The sequence below is a fragment of the Borostomias antarcticus genome (genome assembly GCF_949987555.1).
Source record: "Borostomias antarcticus genome assembly, chromosome: 16".
NCBI classification, from domain to species: Eukaryota; Metazoa; Chordata; class Actinopteri; order Stomiiformes; family Stomiidae; genus Borostomias; species Borostomias antarcticus.
In genome coordinates, this window is record NC_140249.1 from 15,782,826 (window position 1) to 15,806,681 (window position 23,856).

General features: G+C 46.5%; 2 protein-coding genes across 2 annotated transcripts; one reads left to right on the forward strand and one right to left on the reverse strand.

Annotated features, from left to right (window-relative positions):
• Positions 1-344: 344 nt before the first annotated feature.
• tmem86a (transmembrane protein 86A) lies at positions 345-17,884 on the reverse strand. The gene is made up of 3 exons (XM_084450897.1): positions 17,761-17,884; positions 8,148-8,412; positions 345-5,714 (listed from the first exon to the last, which is right to left on the reverse strand). Exons 1-3 carry the CDS (start codon positions 17,779-17,781, stop codon positions 5,287-5,289), a joined length of 714 nt encoding a protein of 237 aa, XP_084307023.1. The 5' UTR covers positions 17,782-17,884; the 3' UTR covers positions 345-5,286.
• Positions 17,885-18,211: 327 nt separating this feature from the next.
• On the forward strand, positions 18,212-23,443 carry spty2d1 (SPT2 chromatin protein domain containing 1). Its single transcript, XM_084451164.1, has 6 exons — positions 18,212-18,982; positions 19,767-19,881; positions 20,245-21,747; positions 22,064-22,223; positions 22,468-22,545; positions 23,214-23,443. Exons 1-6 carry the CDS (start codon positions 18,923-18,925, stop codon positions 23,305-23,307), a joined length of 2,010 nt encoding a protein of 669 aa, XP_084307290.1. The 5' UTR covers positions 18,212-18,922; the 3' UTR covers positions 23,308-23,443.
• Positions 23,444-23,856: the final 413 nt, after the last annotated feature.

Here is a 23,856-nt window from a genome sequence, read left to right on the forward strand (position 1 = left end):
TCCTCAGTAAACCCTCACGACGTCTAATATAGCACAGTTCACGGCCGTCAAGCAGATATTTCATTAAAGGCTCATTTTCGCAGAAGAGCGAGGTCATTTGCTGGGAAGGCTTGGCAGCGTCTGAATGAGACGCATTGGCACGACTGGCATAGCGCCCGCGGGAGTGAAGCCTCATCTTTGTGTGCGAGAGAATATGAGAGAACGAGAGGGAGAGAAAGAAAGAGGATTGGACGAATTCCCAACATAGTGAAACCCGTTCAAGTTTCCTCCAGACAGACAATAGAGTGTAACAGAGCGACTCGGCGAAACATGACCCACTCTCGTCCTCTGCCTGGGGCCGGACTAATGATGCAACCCCGGAGCCGTACTAATGACGCAACTCGTCCTCTTCAGACGCCGTGAATCAAACCAGGGCTCGTAGTTTATTGATTATCACCCAGCGTGAAACAAGTGTCCAGCCATGGTGGCGTTTCTCACTGGCGAGTGACTCGTCATTCTGCTAGCAAGGAGGAACAAGGGAGACGGGTTTGAAGTTGCATTGTGTTTGCATTTATTTGTCCTAAAGGTCCAGTCACATTCAGAGCAGGTTCATTGCAGGGAAGGGACAGGCGTGATCCTTTCTGTCTAACGTCATGAAATAATAAAATCACAAAGTGAAAGTCAAGGACGGCAAGGGGAAATATTGGGTAAAACTTCACCTTAATTTTACATTATTTACCCCCAGGGGAAAGTGATTAATATTGATCTTATGTGGGTAACACATCATTTGCCCAGTCGTCTTTTAATGCCCATGGCAATACACTACAGGTATTTGCAATTATTGTAAATTTAAGGTAAAGTCTTACCAAATATTGCAATAAGGAATGTCTAAGGTGAAAAAAACAACAAACTCAGCATTCATCTGCAATATGATCAAGTTAAATCTAGAACTCTTTTCCCATCATGGCCTCTGTTGATGTCATCTTTTGGTGAGCTTATAAAAGTATAACACTTTATAAAGGCTACACATATGGGTGATAACTAAGACCTTGCGTAAATAAGAAAGTAATAATGCCATCAAAAGAAGATCTGAGGAGATGCACTCCGCGTCTGATTCAGCCGGCCGGCCACACACACACGCACACACTCAATCGTCTCGTACAGCGGCTTTCATCCATTCCTCTCTTCACATCAAATGGAGGAAAGAAATCCCAGGGGCAGAGGAGGAAGGAGAACACTTGAAAGGATTTACGCAACAATAGTGAATACCACAGAGGCCAAACGGACACACAGATTGAGTTGAGAAGCCATAATCTGACTGGTGCACTAAAGATACCTGGATACTGTTTACTGCCCACTACTCCTAATGAAGATTAAAGGATCAAAACCTGTCGAATGTATCAATATAACTGAATCAAATTCGTAGAATTTGCTGCGTGTAGGCTATCTGATTTTGTCAGATTCATACATTTTTGTTGATCCAGCAGGAGTGAGAGGCACCATTTGATGTGTTTGCGTGTGTTTATCCTCACAGCAGAATGGACAGTCAGCCACGGTCATCAACAGCACCTCTATGGAGACCACTGACCCCTATAGGCCTCACATAACCTCCCCTCAATCCCCAAGGGACTATCAACAGCACACAGGCACACGCACGCACGCACACACACAGAAGAGGTCATAAGAAATACAGCAAATCAATAGAGCAGTATGCTTCCCTCCCTCCATATTCTTTCCTATACACACTCGTCTAGCTCATCACTCACACACCACAGCCAAACAATACCGGCCTCCCACGTGCCTTTCTAGCCCCTTCACCTTTCTGACAGAACAAAGGGGAGGAAACGACAGGGCTGTTGATAGCTGAGGTAAAGCGATGCGCGCGCTAACCAGACGGCCTGCCATCTGTAGCAGGCCAGATACGAGTGGGAGTCGTCCCCTGTGTCACCTCTCCTACTTGGAGCTGTCTAACAATAGCTCGCTTCTTAAGAGTAGCCTACCTATAGAACACATGCTGCTAATTCTGTCCATAACACAATGAAGACAAAGAATGACCTGATGGCACTTGGGAGAGTTGTAGATGAGATCTTGAATTCTAGAGGTTCCGTTAACAGAATTCGAATTCTAACTGCCCTCCTGGGCGCCCTTTGCATGTTGGTTATCTGTGTCAACAGTGAGGACATGCAGAAAGCCTTCACCATCCAATCCACATCACGACACCTTATCTGACAAATGACCATTATTAACCCATAGCTAGTTCTTTGAGCCAATCTGGGTTTTTGGTTCGTTTATTTTGCCTTACAGGCCATCACACACATCTGTCACTCTACAACTTAACTTAAAGCCTTAACAACATTTCAGTAATACTCCCTTTCACATGGAAAACAAACACTTATTTGGGAGATAAGGGAAGGAAGGAAGAAAAGAAGCAGAAACTGCTGAGGTGATGAAGACGGGCCGACTCAGACCTGGCCTTCCCTCATGTTTCGGTCAGCGCCCGCACCCGATCACCGACCGGTTTCTGACTGACCAGGCTGAAATATACTGCTGATACAGCACTCGACCAAATACAGAACTTGAAACCGTGTGGCGAGCACTATTCCAAAAATATTGACACAAGCTGGTGTCCGCGAGTTACCCAGTAATGTCAGCGCCAGACTTGTCGTCCTCCACGCCGCTTTGATTGTCAACACCACGGTCTGCCTGCAGATCTGGGATGGCGGGGGGTATTTTACGCATAAACACACTTTGGTGTGTGCGCGTGCGCGAGTGTGACAGCCTTGGGGTCGCTGCCCCAGGTGACAAAACAAATCTGCTGTTTTTTGCCATCCGTTTTGTTTGTCCCTTATTCAGTTTTCCACGAATCATGATCCATCCACGTGGCTAAAGACACCCACCACACACAGAAACTTATATTCGGATGCTTTGATGGTCTATGTGTCTGGGAATGGACATGTAAATACTCTGTATAAACAGCCACCCATGAACAATAGGATTTGTCTCTGAGATTCAACCAAAAGAAGCAAATATACTAAATTGAGTACGTTAGAAATCAATGTCAGAGTTAAAGTAAAATCAATACTTTTCATGCCTTACATTTTTAACACATTTTGTAAGTAGCTACATTATATTCATTCCAAAACAAAGTTAGTAGCATCGATTATAGTTGGATAAAGCAATGTGGATAACGGGCAACAAACAACACAGGCAAAATGAACAAACATTTAGTGGAGTCAGCATTTCCCCAAAATGTCCTATGAAGGACACATATCCACTCCCTGCTGTGAGGGTCTGTGTCAAACTGGTCTCCTGTCCCTGGCATAGAAAATAATAAAAACAAAACCACTTGAATGGCACTGATTGGTCCCAGACTGAGGAACCAATGGGGTCATGAGACGAGATTTGGGAGGAACACTAGATATTTACAACCGATAAGAGTACAGTATTGAAGAGTACAGTATAAAATTCAGCCTAGTGGCAGCTGAAGGAGGCATCAATGATTATACGACGACCGTTCACAGGAGTTATTCCTCTGAGTGGGCTTTGACCTGTCAGTGATACAAACTCATCCTCTCGCTCACTCAAAAAAAACACATACACTCGCTAACACACATGCAGATTTTTCTGTACATATATATTTTTGTATATATATTTTTCTATATATCATTGCTGAAATATGCTCTACACCGATTGAAAGTAGACATCTTAATCACTGTGGGGGGAATGGTGGATGACTAGGTGGTCAGAATAGGGCTGGACTTGGATGATATCTACCCTATAAGCAGTGAGGAGGGATATCTACCCTAAAAGCAGCGAGGAGGGATATCTACCCTAGAAGCAGCGAGGAGGGATATCTACCCTAGAAGCAGCGAGGAGGGATATCTACCCTAGAAGCAGCGAGGAGGGATATCTACCCTAGAAGCAGTGAGGAGGGATATCTACCCTAGAAGCAGTGAGGAGGGTAGTTGTTTCCTAGCAGCCGGTCTTCTCTCCCTTTCTTGCTCCTGAGTTGCCCTGAGGGCAGTGTGCGGCCTGAACACCGCTGGTGAACACCGCCAACACCTTTTCACCACAAATCTGGTGGTAATGTGGCGGCGGGAAAGTTTCCAGCAATACGGCCCCAGCAGCTCATTTTAATAACTAAACCAGCAGGATCTGAGTGTGAGGACAGTGAGAGAGAGGGAGAGAGAGAGAGAGAGAGAGAGAGAGAGGGAGAGATAGAGAGAGAGAGAGAGAGAGAGAGAGAGAGGGAGAGAGAGAGGGAGAGAGAGAAAGAGAGAGTGTGTGTGTTGTTGGGTTTGCTTGAGTGAGTGCATAAGGGCACAGAGTAACAAACAGTGGGCAAGGAGAACACTCACCTACCTGAAGAACAGAGGGCACACACACACACACACACACACACACACACACACACACACACACACACAAAAACTAAATTACGACACTGAATGACACTGGGCCGGGAACACTATACTGTGAGAGACATACTGTATGTTAGGAGTGATACAACTAGGACGAGGGCAATATCCTTTCAAAGTGCAAACACCTACATTCTTTATCGTTCCCTATCCACTTTCACCCTTTTCTCCCTTTCTTTCATTATATTTGCTCAACCAGACATTCAAGGACTTCCCATAAACATCATGAGTAAAAAGTCAAGTCCCTTGTGGAAATGCTGTGGGCAGCTTTGGTTGTCTATAGTGAAATGGGAGAGACTAAACTCAATAAAAACGGTTATGCCCCCTGACTTTGCCAACCATCGCCCTATAGATAAACTCTATAGAATAATACACGTGTTGTCAAAAGAAAAGCGCTCCAATTTGAAATCGCAGTACTGGACCACAGTAAAGGGGCAGCAGCCCTGGACTGGGGTGCAAAGGGGGGTACTACTACTGTTTGAGAACAGCTCAATCTATATATACACACACACACACACACACACACACACACACACACACACACACACACACACACACACACACACACACCTTCACCCCTTGAACACTACCCACGGACATCCCCCTAAAATGAGAAGCATACAGCTACAGTACAGTCATTGATACTGAGGTCTGGGCGGGTGGGTTGGGTTTGTAGTGTTCTCCATGGTAACAAGGGGGAGTGGCTCACTACGATACGTAGCAGGGCAGTGGGGTCAGTATGTAGTCGAGGGAGGGTCTACACTCCATGGTAACCGATGTGTGACTAGCATACTAGAACATAAGCAGAGGCCTGGGGGTCTGGAGGTGGATTCGGTCCTGCAGGGGGAGGGGCCACGCTGCCGGGCGCGGCCGCCAAGACCGCGCCTCCTCACGCTCTCTTCCTGGCCACCTCCATGTCCTGGCACTCGACGGCGGACAGCGCGATCAGCATCTGGGCGGCGTAGTAGGTGGCCATGATGATGGCGCGGGAGTAGGGCACGGGGAAGCAGAACTTGTTGACGGCGATGGTGAGGTCGGACACGATGAACAGCACGGAGCCCAGGCAGGCCGACAGCTTGGTCCAGGTCCACAGGTCGTTGGCCAGCTGGACGCCGGCGATGGCCCTCCAGCCCATGAAGCCTATGAGGGCCACGTAGACGCCCACCAGGTAGGTGAACGGGCCGGACAGGTAGGGGTAGAGCAGGACGTAGCTGAGGGCCGACCCGGAGGCGATGACCAGGCCAGCGCCCGGGTTCAGGGGTCTCATACCGAAGGCGGAGGAGTAGAGGATGTGGGTGATCGCGAACATCAGCAGACCTGGGGGGGAGGAGTCAGCGAAGGGTCACTCATTCACATGTGGTAGTAATTCATTTACATAGTAGTAGGGATGCACCGATATGAACATTTTGGCCAATACCGATAACAGATATTAACATTGCTGTTATGGCCGATAACCAATATTTACCGATGTCGATATGTTCTGTATAAAAACAAGTTTCTATGACAATCAAATGTTATACATACTGAAAAACAAATGGAAACACCGTCTTTATTTCCAAAACATTTGATTAAGTCGATAAATAATAGATTTCCTACATTGTTTGCTCTCAAAAACAACACACACAACAGCAGCTAGACAGAAATAATTATCGGTTGTTCACATCGGCCCTGTTGTGCACATCGGACCGATACCGATATATTAAAAAATGAGTAGCTTCAATCGCTACTATGTATCCTTGGGACAGCGATGGAATGCTGAGCGGAAACCCACAATAGCCAATGAGATCGCATTTCCCTGGAATGAATCGCCACTCTGAAATCGTGTGGTGTGCGGTCATGCTTCTTGACTGAATCGTGGAGTGTGCGTTCTTACGATTAAAATATTTTAAGATTATCGTTATGTCTGTGGTCTCCCACGTTTATAAAATCGGTTAAGATTTGAAAATCCTCTAGTCTGCACAGGGACGACAAAACGGAGTCTGAGCCGGCTGCTTCAGTATAACAATGTTTTCATTTTGTTGACAGGGGGGTGGGGGGTGCTGAGCGATTATCCTAGCGGCCACCTGGCGACCAACGGCTGTTATCGCCGGCGGCCGTTCTGTGATCCTCGAGAACCTACAGATGGCCAGCACGGCCCTGAGTCTGCACCCGGCATTAGGAGCGTCGGCTGCAGTTGACTGTGCAGGTCGTCCGAAATCAAGGCGCCGCAAAATGCTTGTCTACACGTATGCGCAGTAGCAAGTATATCGTGGGCTTGGTTAGGGCTTGTTGGCGTAATGCTGTGTTCCATTTGTCTGGGAGGTGGAGAGATGGGAGGTGGGAGAGACGCAGAACGACGCCACCCACACGGTAACCGCGGTACGGTAGAGAACAACAACAGCTCGGAACAAAGATGGACGTCAGCTAGCTTTGTTTGCCAAACCAGTAGATAACGCACTACGCGGTATTTTGCGCATACAAAAGAGGTCGCGAACATGTCCTCGATAACAGTTGGGGAATACAGTTGTGTACAACTAATTTAAAGGAGTAGTAAAGGGATTAATCATGTTTAGCCCCGTTTCAAAGTTACTTATGACCATATACAATGGTTCAGATCAAAACGTTGATAAAACTAGCACTTTTGAGAAAGTCTGATAATCGCTCTACCACTGTTTTTGGTCATACAATGGATGTGGGTGGGCACCGTGAAAAATCATTCAAAACCCATGTTAAACTCTCAATTTCAAAGACAAGAAACTCACCGAGGTGTTAGTTGGCGTTCTGACATATAATTCGCCATAAAGTAAGATTCTAGTTCATCTGGATAAAGGCTTTTTTAAATATTTAGCATAGAACTATTTAGTCGCAGCACATACGTGTGTAAACTTCCGCAAACTAGGTAGCCTAGCAACATAAACAATAACAATAGCTACCGTAAGTAGTTCCGCTTCCTGAATCCCCTCTGCGGATTGATCTACAACGGTCGCGTCAATACAAGTCAATGGATTTCATAAAATGATCAATAAAACCCTACAGGATTCATACTTTGCGGAGAATTTGATGTCAGAACACCAACGGACACCAATTACCCCCTCGGTGAGCTTCTTGTCTTTGAAATCGAGAGTTTAACATGTTTTTGAATGATTTTTCAAGGTGCCCACCCACATCAATTGTATGACCTAAACGGTAGTAGAGCAATTATCAACTTTCTCAAAAGTGCTAGTTTTGTCAACTTTTTGATCTGAACCATTGTATATGATCATAAGTAACCTTAAAACAGGGCTAAACATGATTTTTCCGTTTACTACGCCTTGAATGTGACACAGATAAGACAGAAATGCTAATAACACAGTATTATTAAAGTTTCACTTAGTTACACAGGGAGCTGCCATCTTGTTCACGACTTCCAGAGCTAACTGTGGGGACGGGCGAGTGGTACGAGTTCACGAGCCCAGAAAACAAGTCGAGAGGGGCGTTCTAGTTAAAACTGCATCGCGTGAATCACGACTTCACGAGCCAATTGGAACTCAGCATAAAATACCCTCGTTCCTGCCCAACCACCACTCACCATAGCTGAATTATCCTTGTTCCTGCCCAACCACCACTCACAATAGCTGAATTTCCTTGTTCCTGCCCAACCACCACTCACCATAGCTGAAGTTCCTTGTTCCTGCCCAACCACCACTCACCATAGCTGAATTATCCTTGTTCCTGCCCAACCACCACTCACCATAGCTGAATTATCCTTGTTCCTGCCCAACCACCACTCACCGTGGCTGAAGTATCCTTGTTCCTGCCAGATGAGAAAGGCGTCCCCCAGGGAGGAGAAGATGAGGCCGGCGAGGATCTTACGGGCGCTGGAGTGGGCGCACAGGAAGCTGAAGCCGTGCGCCAGCAGGAAGACCCACAGGCAGAAGATGGGGAGACATTTGATGAGCGCGCTGAACCAGGAAGGGCTGGAGGTGGGCAGCCAGAGGACAAAGTACACACAGGTGGCCTTGAAGAAGGGGACCAGCTTGGGGCCCTCGCTCTTTACCTGGAGGAACACACACACACAGCATTTAGACTTATATTTACCCCTATGCCATAGTGTGTAATTTAATACGCATTATTCAAAGTAGGGCTGGGTTTAAAAAAATCATTCATCGATTCTGAATCAAATGATTCAGAATAGATTCATGAATCCCAAAATCAATCTTTTATTTGATGAAAGAGTTTTTTCGCCTTGTGAGGTGTTGCTCAAGAATTCAGTTTTGTTCTTTTTGGTTTCATAGGCTTCCATATTTCATTCACAAAGCAAAAAAAGAAAAGCTGGAACAGTCAGCTGATGGCCAAACACAAGGATGTCTCAACCTTAACTAAGAAACAGAACAGACGGTCGGACAGGGAGAGGTCAGTGTTAAAGAGCCGGCTGAGAAGGTACCGAAGAGCCAGATGTGTTGTACACGTGTTCTCTGACCTGGCTACATGAAACGAGCTCACAGGGGATCTAAAAGCAGAACCAGGGATTGGGGGAGAGGCCATCGACTCCCAGCAGAGTCCTTCCTCTCACCGAGTCCCTTTGGCCCAAATCGCACCAAGCTGACGGTCAGACAAGCGCTTCCGACCACTCCAGACGCTGGTCAGTGCCGGCCAGGAAGGAACTATTTCAGAAATGAGTTGGTAGTTCATGAGGGGTCGTTCACCCTGTCTCAAGGGTCGTTCACATTTCGGGCTCTGGTCACGCGAAACCGCCGACGCTATCGTCGAAGGCTAAGATAACACCTCAGAGTAGGCGGAGCTGTTCATGGGAGAGTCCATCCATTCTCAACTATTTTTCACAGGGGGTGCGGGAAATAAATGAATAGCCTCCATTAATAAAAAAAAAAAAAAAAAAAACATTTCTGGGAACATTTGCATTGGGCACTGTGACCATGCACTGTTGTTATATTTATTTATTTATTTATTATATTTTATATTATATTTGCAAAAATATAAAATTAAGCATCTGGCATACAAAAGAGCTCAAAGCAAACTCATCTAAATGTTACTTAATGAAGTGCTGAAATAACTTAATAGACGTCTCAAAATTCAAGAGGGAGATTTATGCTGTTTTGGGAAAGGGGAGCGGGGTGTATGGTGTAATGAGACACTCTTTAATGAGAACTATTGACTCCTATAAGCCACTCTGGAACACAGTAGGAGGAGAATCATTTGCTGAGCCGAAGTAATTTGAGCGTGAACCACTTGAACTTTAATGGAGTGGAAAGCCTTGCGATGCTCATAGTGGCAGCGTTACACGTTGAGCGCCCAGCTTGGGTGTGCTCATGTAATCGAGTGACAGAGTGTCCGTCCCAGGTAGTGGTAGTGAGTGGTTCTGGTTGGTTAAACTCACTCCTCAGGAGCGCTGGCAGTCCCTCCGAGAGGGAAGTCCCTATTGGCGCAACTGTTGGACAGGACAGCGTGGGTTTGAATCCCGCCCTGGGCAAGCCCTTAACATGGGTTACATTGGTGCCGTGACCTGGATGCTAAGTAGTGTGGAGTGAGTTTAGAGGGGTGAGCGTAACCGAGTGAAAGTGTCCTTGTGAGTCCCAGGTAGTGGTGGTGAGACTAACTCCTCAAAGGAGTGCTAACAGTCCCTCCAAGAGGGACGACCCTATTGGCACAACTGTTAGAGTGTTCGCCTCACAAGCCGGACAGCGTGGGTTCGAATCCTGCCCTGGGCAAGCCTTTTACATGGGCTACACTTATAGAAGACAGTTAACCATTAAATATGTAAGTCCGTGAAAATTGTAATGGAGAGCATGAAAAAGTTATTATAAAGTAATTGTATTAAGTATACGTAAATTATATGAAGTGTGTAATGCTAATAGTAGTCCCATTGTATTGTACCATTACTATTATTATTTAAAATCAAAATTCACATATACAATATGGGCCAGTGGTTTCAGTAACTGTGCCGATGCACAAGGCCTGTGTCAAATGTATATTCATGTTATGTTATGTTATTTTTATTTGTAATGCGCCCCCCATCCAATAATTACATGGGCCCGGGGAGAGCCCGGCGCAGCCCAGGAGACAGATAGGTAATGGAACGAGATATGACAACACAGAGACAACAGTTAGAGAACAGGAGACTGAAACATTCATGACAAAACACATAACACGCTAGCTCTGTCAAGCCTTGACCCCCCCTCTCTCTCTCCCTCTCTCTCTCTCCTCCTCCTCTCTCCCTCCACTCTCTCTCTCCCCCCTCTCTCCCTCCCTCCTATTACATACTGTCTGTTTGCCTATGTGCTTGCGTGGCTGTTTCTCCCCCCTCCTGTTTTCCCAGCCTCTCTCTGTCCCCAGCGCTGGGGCCCAGGGTAAAGGGAGCCGGGACTGGAACAGTGGGGGAGATCTCACAACTGGTCTAGAACCATCCCCACTCTGGCTGACTGGGTCAGTGTGGTGGAGGCCAGGGGCCCTGGGGCCCAGGCAGGGAGACCAGGGAAGAGGGAGGGGGCCCTGGGGCCCAGGCAGGGAGACCAGGGAAGAGGGAGGGGGCCCTGGGGCCCAGGCAGGGAGACCAGGGAAGAGGGAGGGGGCCCTGGGGCCCTGGCAGGGAGACCAGGGAAGAGGGAGGGGGCCCTGGGGCCCTGGCAGGGAGACCAGGGAAGAGGGAGGGGGCCCTGGGGCCCAGGCAGGGAGACCAGGGAAGAGGGAGGGGGCCCCGGGGCCCGGGAGACCAGGGAAGAGGGAGGGGGCCCTGGGGCCCAGGCAGGGAGACCAGGGAAGAGGGAGGGGGCCCCGGGAGACCAGGGAAGAGGGAGGGGGCCCTGGGAGGGAGATCAGGGAAGAGGGAGGGGGCCCTGGGAGGGAGATCAGGGAAGAGGGAGGGGGCCCGGCCCGGGAGACCAGGGAAGAGGGAGGGGGCCCTGGGGCCCAGGCAGGGAGACCAGGGAAGAGGGAGGAGGCCCGGCCCGGGAGACCAGGGAAGAGGGAGGGGGCGAGTGACAGAGGGAGGGCTGGGAGCGAGGCGGGGGTGGGGCAAGAAACCGAGGGGGTCACTACAGGACAGGCTACTAGTGGAGAGGTGAGGGAGGGAAGAGGCCCATGATTGCGCAATAACCCATATCACACAGCAGGCGACTCCGAGAAATCATTTCCCAGGGATCGACTGACCTCTAGCCTGATTTATCTCATAACAAGCGAGGCATTCCCCTGAGCATTCTGCGGCCATAGCCTGCCTGCATTCTATATAAAGAGGATTTCTATATTGCCATGATAAACCAAAAGGTACAGCCTGTGATTGTACACCACTGTTTGGCTCTGCTACAGCAATTATAGTAATTATTATAATTTGATGCTGGGTTGACACCAGAACGTTTTAAAAATTAAAAAATTAAAAATCGGAGAGCACAGACCTCCGCCCATGAATGCATTCCATGTCTCGTGGACACGTGGATCTCGGTGACCGTCCCATGTAGAGATATGGTCGACAATGAGCCGGGGGATTTTTTGCCAAATCCAAAAAATGAAGGGAGGTGAATAGCCGAATGTTGACAGCTCGTGGACCCGCCCCATGATTCAGATCTGCTCCAAAATGTAATGGGTTCCAAGTTGGCCCATGCTACGACCCTCCACCGAGTTTCATGAAATCGGTCTGGTAGTTTTTGTGTAATCCTGCCAATATAACCAATAAAAACCAACCTACAATAAACCAACCAATAAATAAACACACACCACCAAAAATATTACCTCTCGCCCTGAAATGTTGCTGGAGCTGAGGTAGTCTCTCTCCAGACTCAAATATTGCGTCAAATTGCTGCACTCCACATACTACATAATAGAGTCTGTGCCACTTCGTATATTCTTGTTCATCGTAAAGTCTGTGACTAAAAACTCCACGTCTAGATGTGAGAGGGTGTCATTTTTCAAAGACTATTTCAAATGCTGCTGCTGTGTCTTTGGAGATTGCGTTTTGACTGTAATAATGTATAAACGAATAACATAGAACAGATTACAATAGCAGAACATTATCAAGTAAAATAGGGCCTAGAATATCCTAACAAAATGAAATAAAGATAGATGCATTTTTACAATGCGCAACCATGCATGTTAGAGATTGGGCTGGAGAATTTGTCAGCAGCAGCCCAGCCTACGCTTTGTATGGAAGCAAATCAGTCATTAGTCTTAACATAAATTAAGAAACTCGTAGTCTATTTTGTATATAGCCTATTTCTGGTCTGACAAGCTTTATTGCTCGACTATAGATCTATAGAATCTTGGTCGGACGAATTATAACAAAATTACGTTTTGTTATAATTTAACTGTACAATAGTCGAATGTCCTCCATCGTTATCAAAACGAGATCGTCTTTGCCTGTTCACACGACGAGGGAATCCAGGAAAATGAGAACGAAAACACCCCTCGCGGCGTTCTCGAAATTTCACAGGTTTTCAAAACGCTAACGCCGTTGCCGTGTGCGCGAGGTGCAAACAGGAACCGAGCATTCTCGAAACGTTGCTGTGTAACCCAGGTCTGAGAGCTGAGAGAGAGAGAAAGAGAGAGAGAGAGAGAGAGAGTGAGTGAGTGTGTGGAGTAATTCCATCCCTCCAAGCTGGTGCCATGCTGACTCCATGCTGACAAGATTGCAGGTTCCTGGCAGTGAGCGCGGTCTATTGTGAGGAAGATTATCTAAGAGTGGCCACTTAACAATAACAGCACACACAGGCCTGCTGCTGCCTGAGACACAAGGAAGAAGAAGAGAGAGGAGACACACTTCCTTGCAAAAAGAGTACAGCTCATCACTTTTAAAGGAAATGTTTGGAGAAGGAGGAAATAGCCTGGTTGAAGATTACCTCTCCCCACAGTCTCTGGCCCTTTTCATGCTTTGTTTGAGCAATAATTCTGTTATTGTTCGTCTGGAGCTTCCCCTTGTGTAAACACAACTTCAGCACAATCAGTACTCTTGTCTGCACAACTCTGTCTACAGTATAGCCTACTGTACCTCCCCATCTGTCTACAGTATAGCCTACTGTACCAGTATAGCCTACTGTACCTGCCCATCTGATTCTCATGGACATGTCAATCCCGGTGTGTCAGAAATACTGGACAGCACCGGCACCCTGTGTCATAACCCTGTCACACTACTAGACTATGGTAGTAAATTTCCAGATTGGGAACCTTTCAGCGTCTAGCTGCGCACCTATTGTAGAACTGGAATTAGGAACTGATTAGTGCTGATAAGATACTGTAAGGACAAGCAATAACAAGAATTCCAATGTACCTGTACTTATTACAAATGGCTAAATAAGTGTTCTACTCTATTGTTAATGACAGGGGCAGTGAGCTCTATCAACACTGTCAAAGATCTTAATACAGTAGCTCAGTTCCAGAGAGACTGTCAAAATGGTGCCTCGGTAGATAGCCAACTGTCAGAGCACTGTCTCTGTGTCCATCAAAACTTCATACATGTCTACTTTCACAACTTCACACATTTATAATAAATAAATAATTTTATTTATAAAGCACTTTTCATTGTGAGATAATTTCAGAGTTCTGAAACAATTACAAAGTCATTACAAAGGAGAATAGTAACAGAGACATTAATTAATATATTGCCTAAAATATATACATATTACATACAAAAAGCATTTTAAATAAATAGGCCTTTAGACCAGTCTGAAAAGAACCCAGAGTCTGTGGTGCCCTCAGATTGTCAGGTTATATTATATACAATACAATATATTAATTAATGTCTCTGTTACTATTCTGCATTGTAATGACAGAGCCCAAACTGACACGAACCAACACAAAAACCTTAGGTCTATCATGGCCTTAAATAATACTCTTGTGCGTCAACAGTGTCCATGTTTATACATCAATAATACATAGAAGGACCAAGGAGCCCCGATGTCTGCCCCAAACATATGATAAGACATGTAACCAGCCTTGTTAGTGACCAGACATGTTAGTTATACCTTAGGTCATCATGGTTCTAAATAACTCTAAATATCTCTATCAAATATCACCCAAATCCCACACAGACAAAAAGGCAGAAAGACACCAAGCAGTTGAAGCAACGTTTTCATTTGGGAGTCAAAGTAAGTGAATCGCTTATCAACCCATTTTGATAAGCACAAAACAAACACAAGTTGTTTACAGAGGCGATGTTGGATGTTGGTTGATTTGCTATGCGATGCTACGCCAGTCTTCAGTGACAGAATTTGTTTTTCACTTTGTAGCACGAAAAAAAGATTGAGTGATATTGGCTAGACTGAGGAACATGATAAGAGATCATGATGCATTTCTATGCTCTGGAGTTTCCTTGTGGCCCATTGAATAAACCATATGCTTGAAAAAACATAGATGAGCTGATGAAGAAGTTGCGAGTAAAATCAGGCTCCTTTTAAATATCTCCCGTCTCTTACTGAGAAGCAGAAAACTAGAATAAAATAGAACGTTTATTTGGCCTGTGTAGGTTGCAGGTACATTGGAATTCTTGTAAATGTTCTTGTCCTTACAGTACATTATCTGAGTTAATCAGTTCCTCATTCCAGTCCTAGGTACTCGGCTAGACATTGGAAGGTCAAGGCACCCAAACCGACAATTTACTATACTATCCGTCGTCTATCAGTCTATCAATCCATCATCCTCATCTACTTATCCCATCCGACCATGGATGACTATGTCTGTGTCCATGATGTAGGCAGTGCAATTAAGTAACATTCAAACAGGCGTGCATAATGTTTAACTGGTCGAGTGTTGTCAGGTGTTGGTTCAAGTGTACAGTACTGCAGAGTCCATTGTCTATTGTATTATTGTATAGACAAGGTGCAGGGTGCTCAAAGTGTCAAGTGATCAGTTATTGGTCGGGGGGAGGTGGGGGGGGGGGGGGGGGGCGAGCAGGTGGCAGGGCAGCAAGGGCAGGGGAGTGGGATTGAGTGACTGGTCCTTCAAAACAGAACAGTCGCAAGGGAGGCGGGGGTTAACGGTCCACGCAGAGGGGTGGTGGGGGGAGGGGAGGGGGGTCTGACCAGGGGGTGTTTTCAGTGTCAGACTACTGCAGCTGTTGGCTGTTAAGCTTGTGGACCGCGTCCAGTGAGATGGTGCGAACAGGTGGTAGATGGAGTGATTGGTTTCTTTTGTGATGGAGATGGCCTTCCTGCGGCAGTGCTGGTTGTAGAGATCCTCGATGGCTGGGAGCTCCACACCTTCTACACTGTCTTCACCACCCTCTGGATGGCGTGCCTGTCGTGGGCGGTGGAGTTGCCGTACCAGGCTGTGATGCCTCCAGTCAGGATACTCTCAATGATGCTGCGGTAGAACTTCACAAGTGTTTGTGTGCTCATGCCCTATCCCCACAGGCGCCTCAGAAAGTAGAGGCGTTGTCGTGCCTTCTTTAGGATGGCCTCTGTTATGCCACTGTACCGGTTTTCCAGTCTGTCCCTGTAGTTCTCTTAGGCCCCTTTGATGGCCTCCTCCAGGAAGTATCTGCTGCGCTTGTAGAGCTCCGTGTCCTCCTCTCCTTCATTTTTGTCCCGATGTCTTTATTCGTCCAGGGTTTCTGGTTGGGGAACACCTTGGATGTCCTGGTGGGGATGCAGCTGTTAATGCAGTCAAAAAGTAAATTGTACACATATGTAAATACTAGAAATGGTGGTCGGAGAGCACTCTCTGCCCATGCATGCATTTCGTGGCTCTTTGTGCTGGTGCCGTGCGTGCGTGCGAGCAGGACATGTTTGGTATTGCTGCATTCGTTAGGTCGAGAGCTTTATACCAGTCTGAGTCTCAGTCACCTTCCTACGTTGAGATATGGCCAGTTTCCCTCCCATTGACGATGATTGAATGAATGGTGGAGATTTTTCATGTCCAAGTTGAGTCCAAGTCCAAAAAATTAATTGAGATAATTGGGCGGCCGTGTTTGGGCAACTCTGTGGCGCCCTCCTCGGGTCGCAGCTGGCGGGGCGGGGGGGGGGGGGTGTTTCGGTGCACTCCGGGCTCTCCCCCCTATCGCAGCGCACAGCACTTTATCACTGTGCTTTATCACTGCTGATCATTTGGCCTTCTCTCAAGTCACACATATTGATTCATTGCTCTCTCTTTGTGTATAAGGCCTTCTTACAGAAGCTAGAACCCACGTACCTAACCTAAGTTTATGTACATAGACTGCAATGGTGACAGAACAGCATTGTGTGTACAGTATCTCTCATGGTAACTGCGTCAAACAGCACATCCAAGGCAGTTTTGGAATCCAGCGCAAAATGAGACATTGTGGGGTGTAGGTAGGTCCCAGTTGATCATGTGTAAAGGGCAGGAATCAACAGAACTGTTCTTTCTTTGTTCACACAATAGAATCACTGGACACCATGCCTAGAGAGGCTGAGCTATTGGCCACGGTGGAGACTTCAGCAGTTTCCCACGAGCCCATCGTCACACTCTCTCCTCTGCGTCCCCCAGCTTGGGGCTGTTGTCAAGGCAACTTCACTGTGGAAAACTCCACTTCACTGTAGCCTACTGCTATGCTCTCATATGGGCATATCTGAACAGTGTAAAAGCATGCAATGTAAAAGCACAGGTACAAATATTGCTATCACAACGGTGCCGTCGGGAAATTGTAGATCTTTCATCTTTCATCCACTCATTGCGCTAGTTGATACAAATGGCTTTGAATGATATAGATAAGCAGCAGCCATACAGCATTATGTTTTTAAGTCACCACAGCGGGACAACTGTTCGGCGCATGCGTTGCTGTATGGTGCAGGAAAAAAAGACACAAAGATCGTCACGTGACAGGTTCCTTTTTCATCAGAGGCTTTTGTAAATGTGTGAAACTGAAAGGTACAAAGTAGGATGATTCGACAAGAGCATCTAGGCTACCAATGAATTCTTCAGGGACGAGTTGAAAAACCTGTTACTGTTGCTCCTGGATTTCTGCATACTAGGGTGAATTTGTTCTGCAGCTTAATCGTAACAACCAGACGTGAAAAAGTCCCCCACAGTGCAACCTAAATGAGCGCTAATCCTTCATTAGCCTACATTGAGACCGGAAGAAATGAGTGGGTGGGCTGTGCACTAAACAAAACGCTTAAAATAGTGCTCATTTCCGAGGATGCTTTCAGTCGAAATTACATCAAGAATATGCATTACAAACATCGATTTTATCACCACGCTATTCAACATGACTACTTTGACTTAACTTTCTGTCATTTGAGCTTAAGAATAAAATAATGTGTGTATGGATGCCGCAACGACAAGCAAAACAGCTTTGCCATTCAACCTGGTATTCAAATAGCCAATTTGGCTTAATACATCTGTGATCACAGTCGCTGATTGACTTTGACACTAACGAAAATTATATCTCAAGTTGTTACATTTTGATGGTGGAGAATACGTCAAAACAGCAATAGTCAATACTCACCACTGTGACCGGCGAGACCATCTTTCTTCGGTTACTAGCCTACTATTTTGGCAAAGACACTATAGGCTGTGACACTTACGTCCACTGGAACACGGTGTAATAATATGTTTCTGGCTGTGTTTCTATCTTCCTGAGATGCTGATTGTTTTCGGCCCTTTAGAGGCAGACTTTGGGGGCGGGGAGTACCAACCATAGTTGTGGGTGGAGAGAAGGCGTTGCTAAGATATTCAACCAGTTAAAAGGGAGAAACACAATGAAAGGGGGCCTGGCTAACACACCGGAACGCCCTTTGATAGGAGGAGTTTGACTGTTTACTTATCGGAGCAGATGGCCACTATTTACATTTAGAATAAAGACTACTCGTTGTCCTGCAGCATTTTATCGTTGTCATTATTTGTTTTTTCAGGTGTCTTTGGGCGACATTGTGGCGGCTACTAGCCTAATGCTGGAACTATCCAGATGTTTTTATCACAGCATTCTGTAAACCAGACACTTTGGGGACAACATCATCAGGGGTGGAAGCAAAAATGTGTTTTCCCAGGCAGCGGTGCAATTTCATTCTGTGGTAAAAACAAGATGAGTGGTGACATCTTCTGGCAACGTGTTTTTTTATACGGATATGACGTTTTCAAAGCGGATGTCAGTGGTAGCCTTGAAATAACTCGCATATCGCCACGAAACGGAGACATCGTTGGACCTTTTCCACCAGATTTCTCGTTTTTCTTTTGTTGAAACCTCACCAGGACAAACAGTTATAAGTTGTAATAGCAGCATTTCGGATTTACTAAAGGGATTTACGTCTTAATTGTTTGTTACTCCTCCCAGGGAGTTTTGGTCTTGACGTCAGCTAATAGACCAGCTGAGCTAACGTTAGCCAACTCAGCTGGTTTATCTGACAACGCTGCGTTAGCTAGGCGTCTACTAGGCTAGGTATTTGGCTATCCAGACAATTAAACCCCGCTCGTTAACTAGCTATAGTTGTTTTTTGCTTTTAAGCAGCAACACATTAGGTAGTTTGTAGCCTAAGAAGGAAAGTACTGGCTATGTTTGACTACTTTGTCAGGAGCTAGTAGCTAGCTTGAGCTAAAGTGTGCTGCTAGCAGGATAGCTAACGTTCGAGCCAACAAACACGCCAGTTGTCACACCACCTGCCCAAAACAATATGGACTTCGAAAACGTGCTGTCGATGGCCTCCCAAAACCAAGGCCTCAGCAGCGTACCAGTAAGTAACTTATATCTACAGATAACTATATAAAACACAACCGACGGCAGGCGTTTAGCTACAGCAGTAAGCTAACCGCAATGCAAGGGGCGATCTGCTACAGTATGTTTGTTGCTGAAATGTGCTATACAAATAAACTTGCCTTGCCTAATGGCTTTGGTCACGGCATGGCAAGACCGTGGCATGACAGAACTAGTTTTCAAAGCACTTGTTGAATCAGTGTCTTGAATCAGTGAATCGACACAGCTCTAGCGGATCTAACTTTAGCGGACCTTGGATAGGTCTTCAATTATTTATTCTTTGATGGTAAATAAATCACGACTTTACAGCAAGCTAACTGTCACCTCAACTATTGGATTTGGCACGATCCTACTAACGCACCGTGAACCCAGCAGGGGTTGTAGCCAATTCAGTGGGGTGTTAAAGGATTAGGATATAGGCCTACACGTTTCTTTTTGATATCACAGAACTTGATAACTATTAAGACACACATCACTCAAACATTAGAACCCTTCTGTACTTAATCAATACAACCCAACTGCAATTCGATTGATATTTAATTGAAAAATGATTTGTCAAAATGTATCAAAACGCACGTTTTTGCAAATGAACTCTTTAAATGTAAACGTTTTAATCCAAAAAATAAAATAACAAAACACCAAACTCATGACTCACGACTAGTGAATTAGCTCTTGGTAGTGTTGTTATAAATGACCCATAACACTGTGGTCCTCATATTCAATGTTCAATATATCTCTCTTTTTCATTTTCCTTATCACTGCAGAAGCGGTACAGCTTGCAAACTGGACCGCCCAAAAAAGACCCAAAAGTGAAAGGTGTCAATTCAGCAGCTGTGCAGGCATTCCTCAAGAAACAGGAGCTGGAGAGCCGAAAACAAGGTAAAACCAAAGTGTTCTCTGTTCATAACACGTTTTAACTTCTTGACCATATCAAAGTAATTTGATATCACTCTAGAATGAATATTGTCGCTTGTGCCTTATTATTATTTAACCCTTTTTTACCCTAGTTTTTAACCATTTACAACCTCTGAACACCTCCCAGCCCTGGGACCAATCAATGTGTTCTAAACAGCTCATCATATGTGATATTAAGATCAAAAACAGAAATTGGAATATTCGTTTCAACATTCTGAAAACTTGTATCTCCATTTTGGAGATGCAAGGTTCCCGCCCGACAACGACAATATCATACTCGGATAGCTGGAATTCTCTTACATTATTATTTTTCTTCTTTCCTCTCAGAGCAACAGATGAAGAAAAAGAAGGATGTACTCCTAGCCAAAAGGGTTGAGCTGAAGTCAGACCGCAAGGCTCGTGCGATGGCCTCCCGAACCAAAGACAACTTCCGGGGCTACAACGGCATTCCCGTGGTGGAGGAACCCAAGAAGAGGCGGTCCAAAGGGGAGGCGGGAGACGATCAGCCGAAGAGCAGCGCTTACGACGAGGACAACTATGAATATGAAGAGGATGACTCCGAGCCGGAACCAGAGCCCGACCCAGAGCCACAGAGGCCAAGCAAAGCCCCCACCAAGAAGCCCGGTGGTGGACCGCCCAAGGCTGCACCTCCACCCATGAACTTTGCACAGCTGCTGAAACTGGCCGAGAAGAAGCAGTTTGAGCCGGTGGAGCTGAAGGCCAAACCAGCGAAGAAGAGCGAGGAGAGGCTCCGGACGGCGGATGAGATCAGAGAGCTGGAGATGGAGCGCAAGGCTAAGAGGCTGGAGCAAGGCAGCAGATCCCAGTCGAGCTCCAGCTCCTTTAAGAGAAGTTCTTCCGATAAGGAGTCGAGAAACGGGAAGCCGCACAAGAGTTCCTCTGAGAGGCCTGTTCCGGGCGGGTCAGGGAAGAACCCAAAGCCGCCCGCGCCGAACGAGAGGCACCACCGTTCTGCCAAACTACCCCACGGAGACAGAGAGCCAGACAGAGACCGGGAAAGAGACCGAGAAAGGGAGAGACCCAAATCTGCTGCTAGCTCCTCCAGGCATTCAGGTACTTTAAGCAGCAAAGCCCCTTCCAAGGAAGCCTCTTCTCAGGTCTCAGCCAAACAGCCAGCACCCAGGCCCTCATCAGGCCACAAACCCCCAGCCACAAGTGCCCTTAACCCCAAGAAGGGGAACCTCTCTATACCTCAGGGGAAGGCCGGGAACTCCGGGTCACGACAGCCCAGCACATCGAGCATGGGTCAAAGATCACAACAGGGGAGCAGCGGGCAAGCCCAACCCCGCCAGGGCAACTCGGTACGGGACGGACCTACAGGAGGACCCCCCAGGCCTTCGAAAGGAGAACCAGCCAGGCCTGGAGGTAGCTCCATGGTGAAACCGGGTAATGGACAAGTAGCACGACCAGGGGGTAGACCGGGGAGTAACGGACAACTGCCAAGGCCTGGAGGTAACCCGACGGTCAAACAGGGGAGTAATGGACAAATGAGACCTGCATCAGGTGGCCCTCCCAGGCCAGGGGGCCCACCTCAGGCCAGGCCAGGCGGGGGTGGTCTCCAGGGTCGCCCGGTGAGCGGTGGGGCCAGACCCTCGGGGAGTGGACCTAGCCGGCCCGGAAGTGGGGGGTCGGCGCCCGTCCGACCGGCCAGCAGTATGAGTTCCGGGCCCGGCAGACCCCAGTGTACTATGGTGGTTGAGACGATCTCATCCAAGAACTTTGGTGGGCCGCCGAGATCAGGATTACCACCTCGACCAGGCATGGCCCCCAGACCCGGAATGCAACCTCAACCTGGGATGAGGCCGCCAGGTAGGAGGATGTGTCTCAATACTCTATGTAATGGCATCTTCTGACATGATGCACTGTTATGCTATCATCTATATCCTCGCGTACTATTTTTCATGGATAAACTGATGAAAATTAATCTAGAGTAAGGTTGTTTGGCTAATACTGTGACTGCTAGCTCTCACTATTTGTGTCAGTAGTCTCTTACACAGCTGATTGCCTCCCACAATGATTGTACAGTCATTATGAGTGTGTTCCTGGCTGGTGGGTCTGTTTCATGAAAGGGCAGGGCCAGGTTTAAATGACAGCTTCACACAATGGAACGTTATGCTCCCCACAGGCACGATGCTACCACCAATCACATCCAGCTACAAGCGACAGTATGAGGATGAGGAAGAAGAGTATGACCCAGAGATGGACGACTTCATCGATGATGAAGGAGAGGGACAGGACGAAATCTCCAAACACATCAAGGAAATCTTTGGCTACGACCGGACCAGGTAAGACGGTCCACCAAGCCAATGGTCCTCTAGATGTTTACCAAATAATCTAGTGTTATACACGCTACAAAGACAGACACAAGCTGGTCTCTACATGCCCCATTACCAGGGTTTAGAAGTTCTGTGTCTGATTTCTACGATTGCAAAGCTATTTTGTGATCTTTATTATAATTACTTGCTACAGGCATCATCGTAATGCAAACCTTAACGTATGTCATGTTACATCCCGTTCTCTTCCCTCCAGATACAAAGAGGAGAGCGACTATGCGCTCAAATTTATGGAGAGCAGTTGGAGAGACCAACAGAAAGAGGAGGCCAGAAGGTATGTTATTTCGGGGAAATGGAGCACTAGCTTAATGTACATGGAATCTTATCCTCTGTCCATCTATGATTTTTACTTACAATTCCATATCATTGCCTGTCAATTCCTTATCAATTCCTATCATTTCCCTTAACATGATGTGGCATGGGTCTGTATTTTGAGGCTGCTGTGTAGCTTGGATGCTCAAGAGTGCACACACAGTCGGATAAACACCGCCAGTGGTTATCCGACTGACTGCAGGTGGTGTTCATAGTCGTGGCCAACTGTGGTCCTACAGTTTTGAGTTCAGGGCCCATTTACGCTAAATGTCTCAGTGTGGGAGTGCTGATTGAGCATCTAGTCTCCTTATACTATTCATTATGATCTCAAAGGCTAAACTGATCCTAGATCAGCTCTCATACTCTGACACGCTTAGTGGAATACAGACCCCAGGCCTTTTCTCATGCCCAAAACGGACATATCAGAGACTTATCAGTTTACCATCTAGATCACATTTTGGTAAATCATTTACAGTTTAATCAGATGTCAGTTTGATCTCTAGGTTTGTCCAACCCTGGTCTGTTATGACTGCTACACATCACAGACTATGCTTACTCGTGTGTGTGTATGTACGTACTCTCTGTTATGCCCCTGTGCCTCATTGCCCCTGTGCCTCATCGCCCTGTTAGCCTGAAAATGGCGGTGCAAGAAGACCAGGAGGAGGAGAAACGAGACGAGGAGGAGCTCAAACAGAGAAACGCCAAGAGGAAAAGACCCAACTGAAAAGAGAGAGACAGAGAGAGAGAGAGAGACCATAAGAAAATATGAAAATATAATGTTCAGCTTCGCTCAATTTCCGCTTGGGTATGAAGGAGGATGAAGAGGAGCTGCATCTGGAGGAAGAAGAGGTGAAAAGGAATGTGCAAATAAATGCAAAACGGAAAAAGACTCAAATACTATATAGACCTAGATAGAAAATGAGATTGACAGACCAGATTCCACTATTGTCAGTTATATTTATTTTACCCTCTTAGGAAGAGTCAGGTTTGTACTGTCCAGAGTCCCCCTCGTTTCATTGCTGTGCTTCAGAAATAATATAATATATTACAGCACCGACCATCACCTACCTTTTTGAAACTAACAGCAATCATAGTGCGAAGTGAAATGTTGACTTGCCACATTGTGAACAGCAACCATGTTGTATTTTTCCAGTACAAAACAAACAGTGCTCTATTTTTATTGATTCCAATTTAATTTAATGATGGAAATAAGAGATATTGCCATTTGAAAATGTGTAGCTTTTTAAAAGGATTTGTATGAACTCGTGGCTAA